Source organism: Corylus avellana, chromosome ca1, assembly GCF_901000735.1.
Source record: "Corylus avellana chromosome ca1, CavTom2PMs-1.0".
Classification (NCBI taxonomy): domain Eukaryota; kingdom Viridiplantae; phylum Streptophyta; class Magnoliopsida; order Fagales; family Betulaceae; genus Corylus; species Corylus avellana.
The window spans coordinates 48,803,041-48,824,346 of NC_081541.1; the positions used below are offsets into that span (position 1 = coordinate 48,803,041).

The window sequence follows — 21,306 nt, forward strand, 5'->3', positions numbered from 1 at the left end:
GATGGAGCTTTAAACGAGCTGAGCTCGCGAACCCCTATTGAGTTTTCTCGAGCGAGTCGGATATGTATCATTTACTAATTGAGCGGATTTCTACAATAATGAGTAGGTTTGTACAGTATCGAGCTTGAGTTCAAGTCAAGTTAAACTGAGCGGGTATCGAGCGGGTTGTTGAATGGACTGGTTTATTTATGGCCCTAAGAACACCCAATATCTTTATTTTGTTTTGGATTTCAAATTTTGAGATTCACCTTTTTCAAACACTATTTCTTGAACTATGAGTTTCTTTGAAATTTTTATTTCTATTTTTTCCCTTATGGTGCGAGTTTCCTACCTTCAGAAATTAATTTCAGCTATTTTTTTTTTTTTGAAAAATTTTAGTTGTCATTTTTTAAAATAAGAAATTAATAATAACACGTGTTTTACGTGTTTGTATTGAGTATGATATGAAAAAGTTACGGATTTGGTTAAATTACTTAATAAAAATTGATTTCAGGTAGTAAAATTTTATTTTGGCGAAAGATCTAAAAATTATTTTTTATACTACAAAGAATAATTTATAATTTAAATCGACCAAACCAATTTTACATTTATCTTTAAATTATAAATAAGGAGGATTTAACCAAGTCCAGCAGCCCAGCTGGGCCAGCAGACCCGGTTCGGATTGCAACACATCCTCCAAAAAAGGATAAAAAAATTAAAATTAAAATTATTTTTTTTTTAAAAAAAAAAGGAAAAAAGAAAAAGAAGATCTAAACCCTTATACGAGTGACAGCGTTAAACCCTGCCTCTTCCGATTATGCTTTTGAAGCTCAACAAAACCACTCTCTGAGAGCCCCTGAGCTTTACTCTGCAACTTGCGTGCTTGTTCTCCATGCTCAAAGATGCTTCCTTTCTACAATTCCTTTCCTCACCTTTCCAACCAAACCCAGCAAACCAATGCTTCCACTGCTCCACCTCCTCAACAGGTAACTCTCTTTCTCTTTCTCTCTCTCTCTCTCTCTCTCTCTGCTTACACGCACAGATACAGAGTATTGGAGTATCTATACAATGAATTTTGTCTAATTTCAATCTGCTTTTTCTTTTTTATTTTGGGTTTTATTTGTTCGCCCATCAGGTTATGCCATCTAATCCTTCCCTTGTAAATTCGTGTAATTTAGTGCAAAATCCTATGCAATTTCAACCCCAGTTTGGCATGAGCAATGCTCAAAATCAATTGCTCTTTAGTAATCCCAATGCCCATTTGAATCTTAATGTGCGGCCTTCCATAACTCAGCCTGGTTTCGTGAATGGACCTTCCCATCTTCTTTCCTTGCAGAATACTCATATGGGTATGTCCCGTATGGGTTCTCAACCCGGTCAGTCCCATTTGGGGCTTGGTCCACATAACAGTGTATGCAATATGAACACGGTTGCAGGGTTTCAAGGTAATGGGCAATTCTGCAATTTGGCGCAGAATGGTAATCAAGCCAATGTGTCTCAGCCTCCTTTTGTGCATAATTTTCCAAATTTACCTCAACAACTCAATCAGAATATGGTTTTGCCGAATGGGCAGTACGGTTTTCCAAATATGTTTCAAAATATGAACCAACTTGTGCCCATGCAAATGCCAACTTCTTCTCAAGTTGGTCCTTACGGTATCCCTCCCTATCTAATGGGTGGTCTGAATCAACCACCTCAAGCCACAGTTCCTCAAAATCCCACCTTCTTGGCAAACCTGCCGTTTGGTCTTGTTCACTGCAATCAGGTTGGGCAGCAAGGTAATCAGAATCAGCAAAACTTGGCTCCACCGACAAAGGATGCAAATGCGTTAAAACCATCAACTGTTGCAGCTCCTCAATTGCAAGGGAACTCATCTGCACCACTTAATCATTGTCCAGCTCAACCCCAGCAGTTTAAGGACTTGCAAACTTCTGCTTTCACAAGGTCACAGGTAGTGTAATGTTGTTCTCTCCACATGAATTGTTGGGCTAATTTTTTTCTTTTGGAAAGAATGTTATCAATGATATCTTTTTCGACAATAATTAATGTGTACACAATATTAAGTGAGCTCTGGTACTTGTAACTAACACAAGTTTTATCAATTATTTTAGGGCAATACTTTTAAGAATGGTGGGATTAATGCTGCAAGCTCCAACTGGAAAAATTCACCAAGCAAAAACTTCACAAGGAATCCGAAAAGAGGGGTACCACAAGGGGGGTATGTTTTTTTTTTGGGATTACTTTTGTTTCCATCATTTTACTTTAAAAATTTTGGACTGGTTGCTTAGAGTTTAAAATCAAATGTAGATCTCAGAAGTCTCAGTTTCATCATGTGAAAAATGAGAAGAGAAAGTTTGGGTTTCCTAATGAACAGAAGGGGAAAGGTATGTGGTTTTACACCTTGCTGCTACATTATGTTTAAATTTCCTCAACCCCTGCCCCTGCCCCCTCAAAGAAGAAGGTTCAAGTTTTCTTTTTTTTTTTTTCTTAAGAGGTACAAGTTATAACTTAAATAACATGAGTTGACATGATTAAGAATCAGATTGGCAACTGTCCAAAGCATGTTAAGAGCTGTTTGTTATTCAGAGGTGAGAGCCGTCCAAAAGTAGGAGTTGAAAAGCTAATAGATTTTGGTTTTTTTTTTTTTTTTTTTTTTTTTCCCTAGAGTGGCTGTATGCTTCCATTTCTTCAGGGCTGGTGACGATACGATATTATGGCTAGACTCATAATTTGAGGTTAGGGCTTTATGTAGGGTGTCAAGACAGGGGAGGGACTTGTCTTTCCCATGGAAAAGAATTTTTGAAACAAATTCGCCATCTATTGCGTAAAATTTTAAGTGGTAGTATTGTTAGCTTGTTGGAATAAGGTGTTCTTTAGGGACAGAAGTACTGTGGTTTGGAAGGCATTTCCACTGTGCATCATGCGGTGTTTATGCTGAGAGAGGAAATCTGCGTACATTTTAGGATCTTAAAATTTTTGTGATGGGTTGATGCTATACAGAGGACAGCTTTGTATATATTGAGTTTATGGCTGTTTATGTAATAACAGGTGGTGGGTTATGGTTTTAGAGGAAACTGGATGCTGGAAAATTTCCTGGCAGTGATAAATTAGAGTTTTTAAGATAGGTTTGGGTGAGTTAGTAGCACTCAAATGGTTGAGAAAACCTAGGGTTTAAGGGTTTCAAATGGTGAGAGAAGTCGTATGGGATGGGGTGGAATGGGAGAACATTTTTTGGCAATCCCTTTACGAGGGATAATCCAAGTTGATTCAAATGTGCAGTGAAAGTATGCATATGCTATATGTGGTAAATCTAGATAACAATCTTGTCAAATTATATCAATGAACTAACATTACAAATTGTGTTTCATACCAATTATTGATGTTGAATCTGTTTAAACCCATCTGATTGAACTAGTTCAACATATAAAATATGCTTTTAGCTCTTTGGTGCTTTCTCTTATATACTTTTTGTGTACTTGTGTTGTGCCCCTTGTCTTCTTGCTCTTTTTATTGAACTTCTTTTTACTTTTTTTTTTTTTTTAAATGATTTAAGGTTAAAGGAGTAAATAGAAATATCATGGATGTTATTGGCTTGACTTTGGAGGCTCTTGCATCTTTCTGCCCTTTGTTTACTGATCCGGAAAAGACTAAATTTGAATTCTGCATTTGCGGAATTAGATGCTATTTAGTAGTATGAACGAGGCATTTGCAATGCAACCCCTAGCTTCCTACTTCACAGTGACCAGCTGCCCATGCTCTCACCTTATGGCATTTGGCAGCTATGCGTGTAAAATAAATCTTATTCTGAAATTGATTTTACGAACTTCCCAATTTTTTCTTTTAACTAGGACTTGATGATTGAAAATGAAAATATTGGGCCCTGAAATTTTGTCTGACATGCATGCTAAAAAGTTGCTATATTATTGTGGTTGTTCACTACCTTGTTCTCTATATGCTTTTGGCTTTCTTTTTTTTTTTTATTTTTTTTTATTTCTTATTTTATTCCCCTTGCATTTTTACAACTTTGAGTTTCAAAGAAAGCCCATTTACTGTTTCTTCTGAATGAATTTGGTATTACATGATAATCTCTATATGCCCGTGTTTTATATTCCCTTTGACAACGTTCTCTCTCTCTCTCTCTCTAACACACTACTATGTATTGCTGAACTAGGGTTTACAAATGAGAGGACAGGAAAATTTGGCCTTGCTAATTCTACCAACCAAGCCAAAGAGAAGAAGAGGTAATGTTGCTTGATCTCTATATAATATATCATGGCTTACCAATTCAAGAGTAAAATCTTATTGACGCTAGGATTTTCAGATTTTCTGTGTATATTGTGGTCCTAAAAGGAGTTTGAAATAAGGATGTTTGTGTGTTTAGTTATGACAGTGCAGTCTGTATTTTATTTATTTCATGAACTGGATTGTTTACTCATTAGTTGTGTATTTTGCACACTGCCTCTTTAGTAGTACCATTCTTATACGCTACTCCTTACCTTTTCGTTTCTTTTATCTTTATGTGGTGTTTGGGGGGGGGGGGGGGGGAATAGGATATGAATTAGTCCCTACTTATTCAATATCTAATTTATTATTATTTCCCTGTGCATGGGCATGTCTTCCATAAATTTTTTAAACAAGAAGATCTCTTTCTTTGAACTACACGGAACAAGAAATCCAACAGTGGCGTGAAGCACGTAGGAAGAACTACCCATCAAATGCCAACATAAATAAGGTTTAATTTATTGCAGTACCTTCTTGCCATGTTTTTTCGTCTGATATAGATGTTCTGATTATTGAATTTACCACTTGCAGAAGCTAGCAGACTCTGAGCGCAGTGATAGAGAAGCCAAACTACGAAAAGCGGTATAATAACTTACCTTTTATCTTTCTTTCTATCTTTTTTCTTTGGGTATGTATGTTCATCGCATGAATTACCTTTTATCTTTCTTTTTATCTTTTTTCTTTGGGTATGTATGTTCATCGCATGAAATTTGAGCAATCCTTGAACACAATCTTACCACACTTTGGCCAACTAAAGCAAGGCTACTTACATGTAAAGAAATACAAATATTCAATGAAGGAGATTGTATGGACAAAGCCTCATGTCTCTCTTATCACTTGGTAAGTGGGGATAGAAGGAAAGGAGAGATTGACTAGGATGCCAGAGGTGTTTACCTTGTTTGGTTGGATGGAAATGGAATGAGGGGTGTGGGGGTGGGGGAGGCTTGTTTCCTTCCTATTCCACCAAGTGAGATGGAAAGAAAGAGTTGTGATTGAGAGTTTATTTTTAATTCTATTTTAATCTATAAGGCCCCACCGTTTACTTTCTCTGCTCTTCTTTTTTTTTTTTTGTGGTCAAGAAAACACATGAAGAAGTGGTAGTTTCCATTCCTCCCTCTTACTTCCTCTATTTCCTCCCTCTTCCTTTGTCAGAGTTTTTTTTTGCCCCTCTTTCTTATATGTTAAATATTATTGAAAAGGTGAAAAACAGGATCAAAATCTACCTGGAAGTATACCAGATAAACACATCAAAAGAAAAAAAAATCTATGGCATAAAGTTCAACATATTAAAAGAAAATCATAAGAAGAAAATGAACAAGAACTAGTTTTCCATCCTCATGAAATGCATTATCAGGAGCAGGATTCTTAACGACTTGCCTACCAAACTGTTCTTTCCAACATGTCAACATCTCTACAATCTTTCTAGGTAAGTCACATAATCAGAAACAACGGGGGGAACAGAAGTGACAAAATTTCCCATCCGCCACTGTTGTAGCGTGATTTTACTTAAAGTTGTCGCGACAATTGCTATGTTTGTTTAATACTTAAATTATTGACAACCAATAGTTCTATAACCAAACAACCTTCAGTAATGGAACTTGTTTTTATGTTTCACGAAGTGATACCAACTGGTTTCCTTCGACATGTTCCAGTCATTCTGAAATACATTCTTACCATGTTTATTAGAGAGTGCAACACATCCCTTATTTTGCCATAGTTAATCTAGTCGATTTAATTAGCGGGTGCAGGACATGAAATGTCTACTGCTTGTTCGTATGTGTATGGAGGAAAAGGGAGAGAGAAAGAACGAAATGCCTAACGCATCCCTACTTACCTTGATGTTTCATATTCCCATTTTTTCATTGGTATATATCTAAGTATAATTTCTGGGTGATATGTTTTCGCAAACTTTTCGTTAATTTTGTTTCATGATTGGTATTTAATGTCTAGTAATAATATGATAAAAATTTTGTTTCCAGCAACTCAAGGAGATTCTAGCAAAGCAGGCTGAATTGGGAGTTGAAGTTGCAGAGGTACCATCATACTATCTCTCGGATTCAGAGAAGCTAGGGCATGAAAGGGAAGAGACCAGAAGGCCATTGACTAAGAAGGAGAGATTCCAAAACAAGTTTAATAAAAGAGGAAGATATGACAAAAAAGACCGGTTTGCCAAGAAGCAGAGGTTAGCAGCGGACAAGGATTCATTGAACGTCGCTTCTTTGAACCAAAGAAAGCCAACACTACTGCAGAAACTTCTGAGTGCTGATATAGGTAGAGACAAAAGCCGCTTGTTGCAGGTTTTTCGGTTCATGGTGATGAACTCTTTCTTCAAAGATTTTCCTGATAAACCACTGCAGTTTCCATTAGTAATGGTTAAAGAAGGTGAATGTGAGGATGATGTGGTTAAAGAGAAATCTTCTCCTGTGGGGAAAGATGCTGCAGGTAGCATCTTGACAACTCATGCTAAAAGATTTAATGATGATAATGGTGAAGAAGAAGAAAATGACAATGGCGATGCTGCCGCCGCGGCCGCGGCGGATGATAATGATGAAAATGATGCTCTAGGAAAAGAAGCATCTTATTTTGTTAGGAGAGAAGGTAGTGGTATTGGTGAGGGAAGTGAGAGACCCGAGGAAGAAGAGGGTGAAATCATTGACTAGAGAGGTCTCCCTCTTTGAGCATTGTACTGCTATGTATACCAAACAAATATGTATATGTATGCATTAGAAAATTGGCAGCATGAGCATCGTTTATCATGAAGTTTTCTGAAACTGTACAATTTCTAGTCTTAGGATCGTTGGATAGACTTGTCTAGTAATGTATTATCTCTGCTATATATATAGATTAATTTGTGATGGGAACCCACGATAGAAAAGATGGAATTATATTGAAAAGAGTCTATTTTGTAGTTAGACTGATATACTATTGCTAGGATTAAGATCCCTACAATTTTTTAAAAATTGTAGATTCCAAATTACGTGATTTAGGTTGTTTTTAGGTATTAAAATGCTTGAAAAATGTTACCTATTAAAAATGTGGCATATTATCGAGGTAATCAAAAAGAAAATTCCTTCTAAAAAGGTTGTTCTTCACTTTTGTAGAGATGCTTATTCTTCGTAAAATCAAAAGACAATTTTTAGGTCATCTTTTTAACAACGTAGAGGCTAAGAACGTGATGAAAATATACTCAATTGTCAACTGAAATATATCACATTTTAAAACATTTTGATGCCTAAAAATGATAAAAATTACGTAATTTAAAAATCTACAATTTTAAGAAAATTGTAGAGGATCCTAATCTCTCGATTACCACTCATCTATTTGTACGTTTAAGATCATAATAAGATAACAGATGACTTCCTAGAAAGATAGCAAACAACTAGATGGTTTTATTCAAACTACATGGGATGACACACTACCAACACATTGCTCCCCAACAGCCATAGCCTTCACGACCTTCAGGCCCATTGAACTTATCAAATTTACTGCTCGATGGTTATTCATTCTTATCTCATCGTTTGCTCCTTCAATGGCACTCGAGTGTTATTTTGGGAAGTATTTTTTATTTTTTATTTTTTTGAAAAAGTGTTATAGGCAACATGTAAAAAAATAATTAGTTTTTTGGAAAAACTTCAGAAAAGTCCCATGAAATTTCACTCGTTTTGACATTACCTTCAAAGTTTAAAAACTTTAAATATTTAAGAGTATCGAACTTTCAATTTCTTTCAATTATCTAATTTCATTATGATTTTCTGTTAATTTTAGTCAAAATGCCTAAAATACCCTTTTTTAATAAAAAAAAAAAAAAAAAAAAATTGCAAAGATGTTGCGAATATATTTTTTTATTAAATGCCCGAATCTTTACAATTTTTATTTTATTTTTTTATAATAAAAAATATGGATATTTTGAAAATTTTGACAAGATTATATATATATAAAGGGAATGTGAATGCGGGTGCAACTATTAATGGTATTGGCATATCTTAAAACTGCTATCCACATACGCATTGCCTATTAGCTGATTTGCTCACTTTTAACTTTCATCCTTGAAGGAAAAATCTTTCCTTGTACTTTCATTGCTTAAACCCCAAAATAGGATATTTTTTTTTTGGTCTTACATCAAACAGCTACTCATAAGATGCCATTAAAGGCTAATAACCACCAAATAAATTACACTCGAATGTCAAATACAATACCATATAGTATAATGCTCAAACATCAACAAAATTCAAAGTACGTATATCATATAGCATAATGATGTTTCTGAGACAAATAATTTATGTTCCGTTTGGTTGGGTTGATTAGAATTGTTTTGAAGGGTTATTAGTGGAATGATCTTTAACCTTTTAGACAAGTATAGTAAGTATACAAAAATGTTGCTTTTATTAGACACTAGGCCACAATGGTTTTTTAGGAGAACATTGGTGAGCTTGGAAAATATATTTTCCTAATTACGTACACACATATATATATATATATACAAGAAAAAAAAAATGCACGTAAAAAAAAAAAAAAAAATTGTTCTTGAGGCGAAAATTAATAGCTTCAACAAAAACCAAAATTTATATTACCATTACAATTTATACAGGACAAACGACAACAAAACTACAAGCATGAAATATTTGATAGAAAGAGCAATTATTGAGAACACCATTTGTACATTGACTAAAGATTTTCTTGTTAGCACCGAGTCTTGAAGTTTCTGAGTAATTTGGCCATGGTAATAGTTATGGTTTTGTAGAGCCTATCTCCTATTCTCTCTAGGTACCGAAAATACGCATGCCTCCAAGAACTCTTCAATAGCAATGATCCACAAACACCCCAAAAACCAACAATGAATCCGAGTGCCATACTAATATAAAACCATAGACGCTCGTTGGAGTTTGCATGTTCTTGAATATTGCCTTCTCCATTGTTGCCACCAATTTGAGGATTTTGAGTTGCTTCATCTCCCAAACAAATTTTTAGAAGAGGCAAGCCACAAAGATTTTCGTTACCTGCATATGCAGAAGCACTGAAGCTTTGGAGTTGGGTACCCAATGGGATTTTACCTGATAAGTTGTTGTTTGATAAACTCAAGTCACTCAGTAAGCTCAGAGTAACCAAGCTTTGGGGAATTATGCCTGAAAGGAGATTTCTTGACAAGTCTAGAGACTCTAATCTCCCTAGGTAACCAATATCCTGAGGAATGATGCCAGTCAAGAAGTTCCTAGATAGATTCAACCCAATCAATCCTCTAAGACTAGTTATTTCTCTTGGAATTTCTCCTTTTAATTTGTTGCTTGAAAGATTGATGACTTTTACCAGTCCAAGAGTTTTGCTATACTCGAGCCTTTTTTCTTTGAAAGTCACTAACAAATTGTCCATGTAGTCGGAAGGGAGAAGAAAGGATGTCCTAGAAGATGAAATATATGGATGAGGAATGCTTACATATGAACTTTGTGTTTGAGACATGAGAGTGAAGTTATTGAGGCATCGAGGTATAGTCCTTGTAATACTATTCTGAGAGAGGTCCAAGATTTGAAGAGATGTTAGATGACATAATTGTAATGGTATATGCCCTATTAACAAGTTTGATGACAGTCGAAGAATCATCAAATGTGGTAGGCTTGTGCCTATCCATGTTGGTATCCTCCCAGAGATTCTGTTTTCTCCTAGATCAAGTAGCCTCAATGAAGAGCAGGTTATCATTGATTTGGGCAGTTCTCCAATGAAACTGTTGTTCTGCAAATGCAACGACTGAATCCCATGTGTCGTAGAACCACAAATAGAATCGGGAATTCTTCCTGAGAGATTATTATTTGCCAAATTAAGCACGGTCAGGGGCACCATATTTCCCCAACAGTAAGGGAGTTCTCCGGATAGCAAGTTATCTGAAAGATCAAGGTAACTCAAATATGAAGGCATATAATTGGCTTTAACTGACCCATTTGTCTCACATATGAATGTAATGGATCCTTGGAACAGATTATTGGAGAGATTTAGCACAGTCCAATCAAAATTAAGTTGTGGCAACATACCTCTGAAGCGGTTAAAACTCAAATCTATTATAGGAGAACCAATAAATGTTGCCAAAAACCATTGAAGAGGTATGGTATTAGTGAACTGGTTGCGGGAGAGATTTAAGTACCCTACATTCCAAGAAAGGTCCCAAAACCAGTTGGGAATGGGGTCTGAGATTCCTGTATTGGACATATCGAGCCGCATAAAATTCCTCTGTGTTTGAAGCCATTCAGGAAAAGCTGGCCCCAATTTGCAAGACCTCAATGCTATGGTATCTAGATTAAATCGTGGAACCCAGGTTGAACTAAACTTCAAAGACAGAGAATTATAAGAGAAGTCCAATAGCTTTAAGCTGGAAAGATTCGACAAATGTGAATCAGTGATATCACCTTCAAAAGAATTTGAAGATACATCTAGAATCTGGAGTTTGGAAAGTTTTCCCACACCTTTGGTTAAACTCCCATTCAACCGATTCTTAGATAGATGTAACTCTCTCAACAAAGGAAATTTTGAAAGATCAGGTACCTCTCCACTTATGCTATTGTTTGATAAGTCTAGTACTTGCAAATTGTAAAGATTCTCCAAAGTTTGTGGTATCGTACCCTCGAAGTTGTTGGAAGAGAGGTCAAGATGAACAAGACTTACCATATTCCCCAAAACTTTTGGAATTGAACCTTCTAACTCGTTCAAGCTGAGATCAAGAGAAATCAAGCTTGAGAGGTTTCCAAGCTGCTGTGGAATGTTGCCAACCATTTTGGTATTGGAAAGATTGAGATATTGCAATTTAGTGAGTGAACCAATGAAGCTTGGGAGGATGAAGAAATGATTCAAACTTAAATCCAAGTAAACCAAATGCTTCAATCCCAGTAATGAAGAGCTTATCTCACCTTGTAGATTCCCATCAACAGGCCGGAGATCAAGCATGACAACATGACCTGTTTGGTTGCTGCATTTGATTCCTTTCCATTTGCAGCAATCTTCCTCATGACTCCCCCAAGAAGAAAGCAAACTGTAATTATCTTCAAGGCCTTGTTTGAATTCGAGCAATGCTTGTTTTTCTTCCTCTATGCATATGGCCTCTGAATTACTGCATTTGGTACATAGAAGCCCAAGCATGAGAAGCAGCAATTGAGAAGAAAGCCCTCTCATTATTTGAAAATCTCTTTTGATATCCCAAGGGAAATCCACACAACTTATCTTTATAGTACTATTGATTCCTGTGTGAAACAAAGGGAGAAAAATATATAATAAAAATTGACATGAAATAGAAGATGAGAGAATAAAGAATACAAGAAAAAGGGGATAAGGAGCCCAATAAAATAGCCATGGTTGATGCTAGAGGGAGCTTGAATAATACGACTACAAGACAGTCGTGCCACAATAATATATTGACGAAAAAATATATATACTAATTAAACACGTAGAGATAAGACCGTTCACATTCATACTTCTTGATGGCTTTTTTTGTTTATTATTATTATTATTCAATGCTTTATCTTTAATTAACCAATAAAAAAACTCTCCCTTAATATGAATGAATATTTTAAAGAATAAAAAAAAGTGATGTAGAATGTTTGAAGAATGGAATACGAGTTTGTTTGGGATTGCATTTGAGAAATATAACTTTTAAGTCAAAACATATTTTTTAAGTTTTTGCCAAAAGTACGTTTTGGCCATTGTTAGGCTTTTTAGATCGTTAAAAGTGCTTTTAATTTTTTTTTTACCAAACAGATACTTTTTTTTTTAAAACAAACTTTTTGAGTGTTAAATCCACTTTTATACCCCTCAAACGTACACCCAAACATGTCCTAAAAATTTTAAAGCAATATGAAAATATAGGAGGTAGATTATTTTTCAAAAGTGAATCGTTAGAATAGAAAAAAGTTAATTTTTTCTTGAGAATTTAAAGTAAATCTTAAACAACGGAATACTAATCCTCTTGAGTACTGTTTGCCACATAGATATGGTGAACTTTTTAGGACCTTTCTGTTGCATGGGTGATATACCCTAAACGCCAATGTTTTTAGGAAAATATTTTAAAGGTGATATAGCTGACCCACTGAAAAATTAGTAATTTTCCTACGAAGTATTTTCAACTGAAAACTTTTTACCTCAGAATATGTTTTACCAAGCTTTATTTCCATATTTTAGACAGTATTTAAGAATTTTTAAAATCAGTATTACTTATTAATAGCATATTAATTAGAATTAATTTGGTATTTTTTTTTTTTCAAAATAAGAACTAATTTAGGAGTTTTTTTCTGATTTTTTTTTTTCTTTTTCGAAATATGGGTTAGGTTTTTGTATTATATAAATTCCCCTCCCATCTCTACTTAATTATTTGTCCTTTCTTCGTCTTAACTAACCTTTTATCAATATGAGAATCTTCTTTTTAGGTGCTGAGTTTGTTTCAAAAAAAAAAGAAAGAAACTACACCTACTCTCCATTCGTCGTATTCGCCATGGTTGGTGCACTTACCGTGAGAGATTTAATATCATTACTTCCGTGTGATCATGTTTAGGGTCCAATTCAACTTCTACGTTCATTTCTTTATACTTATTTTATATATTCTTTTTTATAAAATAAATAAATCAAATAAGACACCATTTTGTATGGAGTATGCAACATACCCACTATTCTTTAACTATATATGATGACGTGATGCTGCCAATTCATCTTTAAATTGATCATTTTTAAAATAAAAATAAAAGAGTAATGCTATAAAGAAAATGTTTGCTTCATTCTCTTACACATCTCTTGATAATCTCTTTTAAAAAATCATTGAGTCTGTGGAACCTACATGTGGGTTTCACAAATTCAATGATGGATTTGCACATGCATCTGATCTTGTACAGAGATGGTCTGACATAATATGTGCAAAAATTGAAAGCAGACATTTGTCTATAGCATTACTCTTTTGTATAGATATATTGATGTAGGACGATATTTATTTATATTTTCGGTAAAAATAAAAATAAGAAGAATATCAAAAATAATATTGAAGCAGCGCAGCTTGATTAGAATTTTACCAGTTTTCAAACAATGGAAGTACGAAAGAAAAGATTGTCACGATTCCCGCTTAATGTCAATTTGATTTGATTTGATTAGGACTTTATTTGTAGAATATTTAATTTTAATAGGACTTTATTTTTTTTTCCTTAATAGGGTTAGATTTGCTTTAATTATTTTCCTTTCCTTATTAGGATTAGGTTTAATATTACTACTAGGATTAGGTTTATTTTCTCTACAAGTATTTCTCTTCTATAAATAGACTAGCTTATGATGTAAAACTCACTCAATTGAATTATTATAAAATAAGAGAATTTCTCTCAAAACTCTGTGGAGTTTGTGTTCTTTTCTCAACCTACGGGTTTGACTTATCTTTGGGTAGAAGAAGAAGACATTTCCCTTTTTCAGAATCAAAGACGCTGCTCTTTGGTTAGTTACTTTAGTCTTCCACTACATCAATTGGTATCATAGCAGGCTTTATCTTGATCATGGCCAATAAGCGCAACAATGACAAACTTCTTCAACAACATTGCTTGTAGGGGAGGGGCTCTTTCGAGAGCCAAAATTCATGGGGTATCCAAGCCAGCTTTATCCGGATTCGATGGCCAACTTATACTACAACAAAAACTTCTATAATGACGCCGTTTGTGAGAGAGATGTGTTTCGAGATCCGACTACCAACGATACATCAAGCAATCAGAAGCTCCTTGAAGAGCCGAATTCTAGGAGCTTCAACAGGAAATGCACCAGTTGTGGGAGATGTTGGAATGCATGCAAATGGAGGGATGCCCAAGATGACTATGGAATCTGAAGGAAACCTGTTCAGTATCCTTATGTTGACTAATTCCTTGATGATGACGTAAGCCACATTCGACATATTTGTAACAGTATTCATAAATCTACAAATAGACATTTCGTCTATGAAGAGAATTTTAATTATGGTGAAAACGATGTTGAGGTGAAGAGGGCAACCAAAATTGGAAGCCTGGATGTAGGGATTAATTTATAGACCTCTCATGGTTGTTCATTATGTCTAAGGCGTGCAAATTTTTTCTTTTCTTTTTTTTTTTCAAAAAAAAAAAAACTTATAGATATTTATCGAACGTTCGAGATCTAACGTCGAACATCCGGCATTCCATTTGGTCGTTCGATGTCCAACTCGAAAGTTTGCCATCAAGCATTCGATGTCCCACTCGAATGTTCGAAGTGTACTATAATTCTTAAAAAGGTCCAAAACAACACCTCAAGACACTTGTAGTAATTGCAATACTCAAATACAGTAATTAAGGCATACTTAATCTCTTACTTATTTTGTTGGCTAACTTGGTGCTCAAAACCTTGTAAGTTGTCTTTATTTGGGTTTTGGTTGCTAACATGTTCGGTGTGGTTTGAATGGGAAGCCTTAGTAGTATTTCTACAGAGCATCATTCGCTAGAGCGTTCGCAAAGCGTCCGAACAGTTGAAGTAATAAGAAGAGGCAGTATAATCTGTTTGCTAGACGTTTGCAAGTCCGTCTGAACATAATGTGTTACCTAGTAAAACCCGAGAGCTCTGTTCGCTAGACGTTCGCTGGGCCGTCCAAACGGGAGATGCACATAGTAGATCCAAAGAGCTCCATTCAGAAGGCCATTCGCTAGTAGTTCAGACGAGACATGTCAAGCAGATTTTAAACCTAAATGCGTCTGAACGGAATTCAAGACTATTCGAACAAAAGTTGGCACTTTCCATTTTAGTGTTTTGCCAAGTTCAGCTTAGATTTCTATAAAACCTAGGTGCGATTGAACGAGACTGGCAGTCGTCCGAACATTGCCTCAGATTTTTCATATTAGGGTTTTCCTGTTTAGCGAGGAAACCAAATTCTTAGTTGCTTGTACATAGAGCTCTTCAGAGCACGATTTTTTCAAGCAACTAAGGGGGCACATTCTATATTGTGCTAAGAGATAATTTTAAGGATTCAGAGTGTTAGAGTTATTTTCTCTTAGAGTGTTGCTATGCTTTCAAAAGATGTTGTTCATCAACAATCAAGAACCCTGGCCGAGGTTCTGACATGGGAAATCAAGAGAAGAAGTTTCAAGAGGTTCTGTGGGAACTACTGCGATAGAAAGCAAGAAGGGTCACCTATTTAGACGAGTTTGTGTCAACTTCAAAGGTTTTGTAAGTATAAACAACTTGTAATTTCTTCTTCTTCTAGTGCATGATTTCCTGGATTTGACTGTGAGTGGTTTTTCCTTTTGAAGAGTTCTTCAAAGGTTTCTACTTCATCACCAAAATATTTGTATTCCTATTGATTTACTTTTTTACATATTTTGGTGATTGATTGTTGCATGCTTCTATTTTTTAATTCCGCATTATTTTCACCCCCCTCTAAGTGTACTTTGGAGTCTATTTATATTTTCATAATCCAAATTAAATGTTGGGGTGTTGCAAGATCCCTAAGGATTATGAGCTTCCAAAAATTCGATCATTAACTTAATAAGTAATTTTTATCAAAAGTCATCTAAATTAGTTGTTCGTATGAACATCTGAAGAGTTCTGAACAATAGTTCAAATGTATTAAATGGAAACACTCGATCTAAAAGGCTCAAAGGGCGAACTCTTTTTAGTGTAGGCATGATTCCATTAAAAAAATTATGAGTATGTAGAGTCCTATGATATTTCTAGTATTTTTGTTATTTTCTATCATAACCACGTTACTCATATAACATTGTTTGGATAGAATAGCGTTTCGGTATTAATTACTTCTTTCTTTTTACTTTTTCAAAACCTTTTCATTTCCATGAAAACACATGATTTTCAGTATATATATATATATATATATATATATATATATATATAGAGAGAGAGAGAGAGAGAGAGAGAGAGAGAGTCTTCATAAATGAATAGTATAATAATTGCAGTCCATATATTCTAATATGCATATTTGTCATGCATTTCAATATCATTTTTTTAAAAAAAAATTTGTATAGGTGTCTTAATGTAATATTTCATAACTATGGGACATCCCCTTCACTTCTCAATTTGTAACTAATTAATTTCTTACCAGTACACATTTGATTCTAAAATGCACAAGTAAACATAAAAAATATTTCGAAACGAATCTTGAAAGCTTAGCAAGAAGATATTACTTAACCCAAAAGGCACTTAACTAAAAAACGATCGTAGTTCCAAAAGTCACAACTATTAAAAAACTCTTAATTTGAATCAAATTATTTTAAGAATAAATAAATTTCTTACAAAATATAAGGACTAAGCCTTAATCATGTTTTTTACTATACACCAAACTAAAAAGTTTCTAAAGTGGATGAATATCCATGGCTTGCAAATGTATTAGAAAACTTATGCTAATGATGATGGAGTTGCCTGTCCTTATTTTCCTCAATGTGCAAGCTAATGACATTGCCCCTACCTGTTTTCGTCCCTCTCCATTGCCCATGCTCTATCCTTACTACTCTGAAGTTGATAAAGTTCAAGAAACAATAAATAAATGCTTTGCTGATGAAACTGAAGATTGTAAAAAAAACTGGCCACATCCTATGCTGTTTAAGAAGGATCGTTATGAAGGTTGTCTTATTCTTGCTCATTCAAAATGTTGGTTTAATCACCATAGTGTAGAGGAGCTGACAGACCTACATGTACAATGCGTAGTTTATTGTGTATCACATCGAAGTGATCTTGTGACCTGTTTCAAAGAATGTTATGAAAACCATTTCAAGAAGCACTAAGATATCATCTATACACAAAATCCCAAGAATAAGGTCAGCTAAATGTTTCTTAACTACTCTCTTTCTCTTGTCTCGATCTCTACCCGTTTGTTGGTCGCTAAATTGATTGTCTATTGTGCAAAGATTAAAACCATGTTGCAACCTCTTTCTTTTAATGCTTATCAATATTTATTACCGCAAAATAAGATCTTTTAACTTTTATATATTTTCTGGACATCAATAAAAGGTTTATCATGTATTACTTATTTACATTCATTACAAAATGTTGAATAGTATTTCTTTTACATGAATGTTAACTCGTACAGAAATTTTAATCTATAAATATATTTTAACCTATGGAGCATTTAATAATTAACTTCAATACCTAAAGTGATGTCAAACAAAATTGGCATTACCATCAAAAAGGTTGTTATAATTTTGTATCATTTTTTTTTTTAGATAAATAGGTATATATTTCCATGTGATTTCCAAATAGAATAATTTAATTTGAATGAGATAAATAAAGATCTCATGTTAGTGAATTCTATAGAAGTTTTGAATATTCTGAATCACCATGCATGTATAAGATTTAAAAAAAAAAATGAAATTGGTGGATGGTAATTATGGTCAAATAAGCCATTTCTTTGGTAGTTCCCTAATATTTTTATAAGGAAAAATACATTTTACCCTCCTGAACTATCTACCCATTTGCACTTTGATCTTCAATGTTTCAGTCTGGGGTAGCCGAAGCCATCCCTAGGCCCAACTGGGGTGGTCAGCCCCCCTTAATTTTAATTTTAATTAATTAATTATTTATTTTTTTAACTTAGGATGTGGGCATTTTGGGGGAAAAAAAATTCAGAATGGTCGAATTTCAACAATTTGGAAGTTTGAGGAGGGTCAAGTGTCACTTTTTAAACGTTAGAGGTCAAAGTGCAAATATGTGGATAGTTCAAGGGGTAAAATGTATTTTCCTCATTTTTATAATATAAGTATAACCTAATAACTACAATAACATGATTTTTGATTCCAAAATGTAATCCTTTTTGTCTACCACACCTTTCTATAAAGACATGTTTCAAAATTCATTTTATCTCTACATTTTCCATCAACTATTATTTCATCTCACCATTTATCAATAAAATATCATTTTACATATTGTTTTTAGTTTCCTACCTTTTTTTTTTTGTAAGGATTTTCCTCACTCCTCTCCAACTTCAAAGTTGGTCTCTAGGGTATAACAATTTGTCTCTTTGCTGTATGTCCTACTTATGATTTGCTTATTTGGTTTTTTATAATTGACGCTAAACCTTGTGTCCTTGTATACTAAAGTGAAATATCTTTGTTTTCTCGAAGGGAAATATAAAGACAAATTAGATTATGAAATGAAAATTAAAAAAATTATAGATCTAGCTATTGAAGTTAACCGGTGAGATGATAAGTACTTGATGGCTTTGGCTGTTCAGTAGCCATTCCTAGCGATACCACAAGTGTAATAAGGTTTTAGGTTTTTCTCTGTTCTTTTCTTTTTGTTGTCTTGCTTGTCCTTTGTGCATTAAGCATAACTTTCACCTAGTTTTCTCTTCTACTTAACTCTATGCACGTTTTTCTATGTTCTTCACTAACTTTATTTATTAAGCTGCATTTCACACATAAAACATGTTGTGGTTACAGATTTATATGGATGCTTCTCAGGAAATATGAGAGAGCAAGACTTGTTAGATATCAGTTCTTAATTGTACCTCATTTTCAATAATATCGTCTTGAGTTGTGGAAAACTGTTAAATGAGGATGTTGTACTACCAGATTTAATAGCATTGTATTTTTGAGTATTTAAATTGGACCATTTTGGACGCGAAATTATGTCATTTGGGAGTTGAATTTTGTATGGGGTTTGTTCTTCTTTTATGCTTGGAGATTTTAGCGTTACCGGCTAGTATATTGGGACCTAAAAAACAATATACAGTTTGTGTAAGATATTATATAAATACTTGTTATTATTACTACATACAATGTTAAATTTGAATAAATATTTATACATCATATTATATTTAATCATACATTTTAACAAAATAATATACTTTTATCAAATACGAAAAATTGGCTAATGGTGGGTATCCACGTGGGTTGTGTCCATTAGAACTCAAAGCAAACATATCCTACCTGTACATAATGGGTGGAGTGTATTCATGCGTCTCTCTCATCAAACCAATGAGGGTTAATATATTGTGCAACCGACTAGTACACTTCCGTAAAATAAAAAATAAAAAATAAATAAAAGGTTTTCAAGATAATTATGTTGGGAATACGACTACAAAAATGAGATTGTGCACCATAAAGATAATAATTCACAAACCAAGATCAAACTTTATGAAGAACAGGTAAAGAACTGTGTTATTTAAAATTATACTGTAGAACAATAATCACTTACTTGTAGTAAATGGCCACTCGATCTTTGTGCGTTTCAGCACAATTTTGCTCATTGCTCCTCGGTGAAGAACGTGTGATCTCAGTGAATATGAGACCTTCAAATCTTCTTACCAAAGATTGACGATATATCGTATAGTGGAAGACTAAGTAACAACAATTAGAAGCGTCTGCGTCTGACCAAAAGATAAAACAAGCCCTTAGGCTTAAAAAAAAAATATTAAACTCTCCAGAGTGTTTGAAAGAAATTATCTAACTTAATAATAATTTAATTGAGTCTTTGTTTTCGATTACAAACTAACACATATATATATATATATATATATATATATATATATATATATAAAAGAAATGCTTGTAGAGAAAGTAAACAAAATCCTAATAAGGAAATGAAATAATTATTGTAAATCTAATCCTAGTAAGGATGGAAATAAAGTCCTAATCAAATAAAATTATAATCTAAAATAGGAAATTAAACATAATTGACAATCATCTGGAATCCTGGCAAATCTTTCTTTTTGTACTTTCATTGTTGGGTAACATTTTGATCAAACAGTGCTACTCTAATATTATTTTTAATACTTTTCTTATTTTCATTTTCACTAAAAAATATGCGTAAATGTCAATGATGTCATCCTACATCCCAATAGCAAAGTGATAATTAAGAGAAGGGACAAATGCAAAATTAGTCCCTAAGGTTGACCTAAATTAAAAATCACTCCCTATGGTATAAAAAATAATTTGTAGGTCCATATAGTTTGCTTAAATTACAAATTATTCAATATGGTAAAAAAAAAAATTATAGCTCCTCAAGCTAAGCCAAAATAACAGTTTACTTTTTAAAATTAATTTCTGTTAACTTAACAGAATCCATAACTTTCAAGTCATACCCAATAAAAATGCGACACATGTTATTATTAATTTGTGACTTTAAAAAATCACAATTAGGATTTTTCACTTCATTTTATGACACCAGCTAAGATTATACATCAGCCATCACTCTAAGTCATTATTACAGTAAATTAACCTAATATCTTATAGCCCCAAAATTTTACTATGTTTGTAACCCTCTCTCATTTTCATCTTCCTTGTTACGGTTTGAAAGCATTTTGCGAGAATTTGACAGTCACATCTTCTAACCATTGAAAATTAAATAAAATAAAATTCAAATTAATAAATTGTGACAAAGTTTTCATTCAAATTAGGTTAGAGAAAATTGAGTTACTCTTTTTATTAAACTGACATTTGTCTTTAAAGCATGAAAATTGATTTTAAGAAGTAAACTATCATTTTGACGGGTTATTGAATGTTTAGTTACTATGTCGATTGCTTTACACACCCTCAAACCCTTCTTGGGTACTAACGACGAACCTAACACACAGGAAAGCCTTTTATTTTTTCTGATTTTTTTTTTCTTTTTTTTTTGATTTGCATCTCTCTCTCTTTAGGGGATTTTTTTTTTTTTTTTTTCAATTCTACTTTGGCTTGATCTTCACAAGAGTTGTTTTAAGAGCCATTTTTTCACAATAAAATAAAAAAAAATAAAGATATTTTTCAAACATTTTCTACACCCTTTTTTTTTTTTTTTCATTTTTGCTATGTTTACTCGTTTTCTTTTTAACTTTTATAAAATTTAAATTAAGTTTTAATTTTTCTTTTGTTCTTATTAATTTTAGAAACTCCTTTGTTTCAGTAAAACTCTCTCTAAAACCTAAATGTTTTTATTTTCTTTAACAAAAACATATAACAAATATTTTTATCTTTACTTCATTGTCAGGAAAAAAAAATATTATTAAGTTACAATAATTATCACTTTTTGTAGAAATAATTGTATTGGATTGAACTTTATTAAAACTGAACTAAAGCATTTTTATATGGACAAAAGTTTTCTCCAAATCAGTCTGGT

General features: G+C 33.4%; 2 protein-coding genes across 2 annotated transcripts; one reads left to right on the forward strand and one right to left on the reverse strand.

The window, feature by feature from the left end:
- The first annotated feature begins 764 nt into the window (after window positions 1-764).
- On the forward strand, window positions 765-7,016 carry LOC132167875 (uncharacterized). Its single transcript, XM_059578912.1, has 8 exons — window positions 765-965; window positions 1,115-1,930; window positions 2,091-2,197; window positions 2,287-2,363; window positions 4,151-4,220; window positions 4,621-4,711; window positions 4,792-4,842; window positions 6,240-7,016. The coding sequence occupies exons 1-8, from the start codon at window positions 882-884 to the stop codon at window positions 6,918-6,920; spliced, it is 1,977 nt and encodes a 658-aa protein (XP_059434895.1). The 5' UTR covers window positions 765-881; the 3' UTR covers window positions 6,921-7,016.
- A 1,924-nt stretch (window positions 7,017-8,940) lies between these two features.
- Window positions 8,941-11,269, reverse strand: LOC132174122 (receptor-like protein EIX1). Its single transcript, XM_059585823.1, has 2 exons — window positions 11,151-11,269; window positions 8,941-10,995 (listed from the first exon to the last, which is right to left on the reverse strand). Exons 1-2 carry the CDS (start codon window positions 11,247-11,249, stop codon window positions 8,941-8,943), a joined length of 2,154 nt encoding a protein of 717 aa, XP_059441806.1. The 5' UTR covers window positions 11,250-11,269.
- Between the last annotated feature and the right edge of the window lie 10,037 nt (window positions 11,270-21,306).

Coding starts and splice junctions, on each gene's coding strand:
- LOC132174122 (XM_059585823.1), bottom strand. CDS start 11,249: ATGAGGAAGATTGCTGCAAATGGAAAGGAATCAAATGCAGCAACCAAA. Junction 10,996..11,150: donor TGTTGATGGGAATCTACAAG/GTGAGATAAGCT, acceptor AACATTCCACAG/CAGCTTGGAAACCTCTCAAG.
- LOC132167875 (XM_059578912.1), top strand. CDS start 882: ATGCTTCCTTTCTACAATTCCTTTCCTCACCTTTCCAACCAAACCCAG. Junction 2,198..2,286: donor AGAGGGGTACCACAAGGGGG/GTATGTTTTTTT, acceptor AATCAAATGTAG/ATCTCAGAAGTCTCAGTTTC. Junction 4,221..4,620: donor CAAGCCAAAGAGAAGAAGAG/GTAATGTTGCTT, acceptor TTAAACAAGAAG/ATCTCTTTCTTTGAACTACA.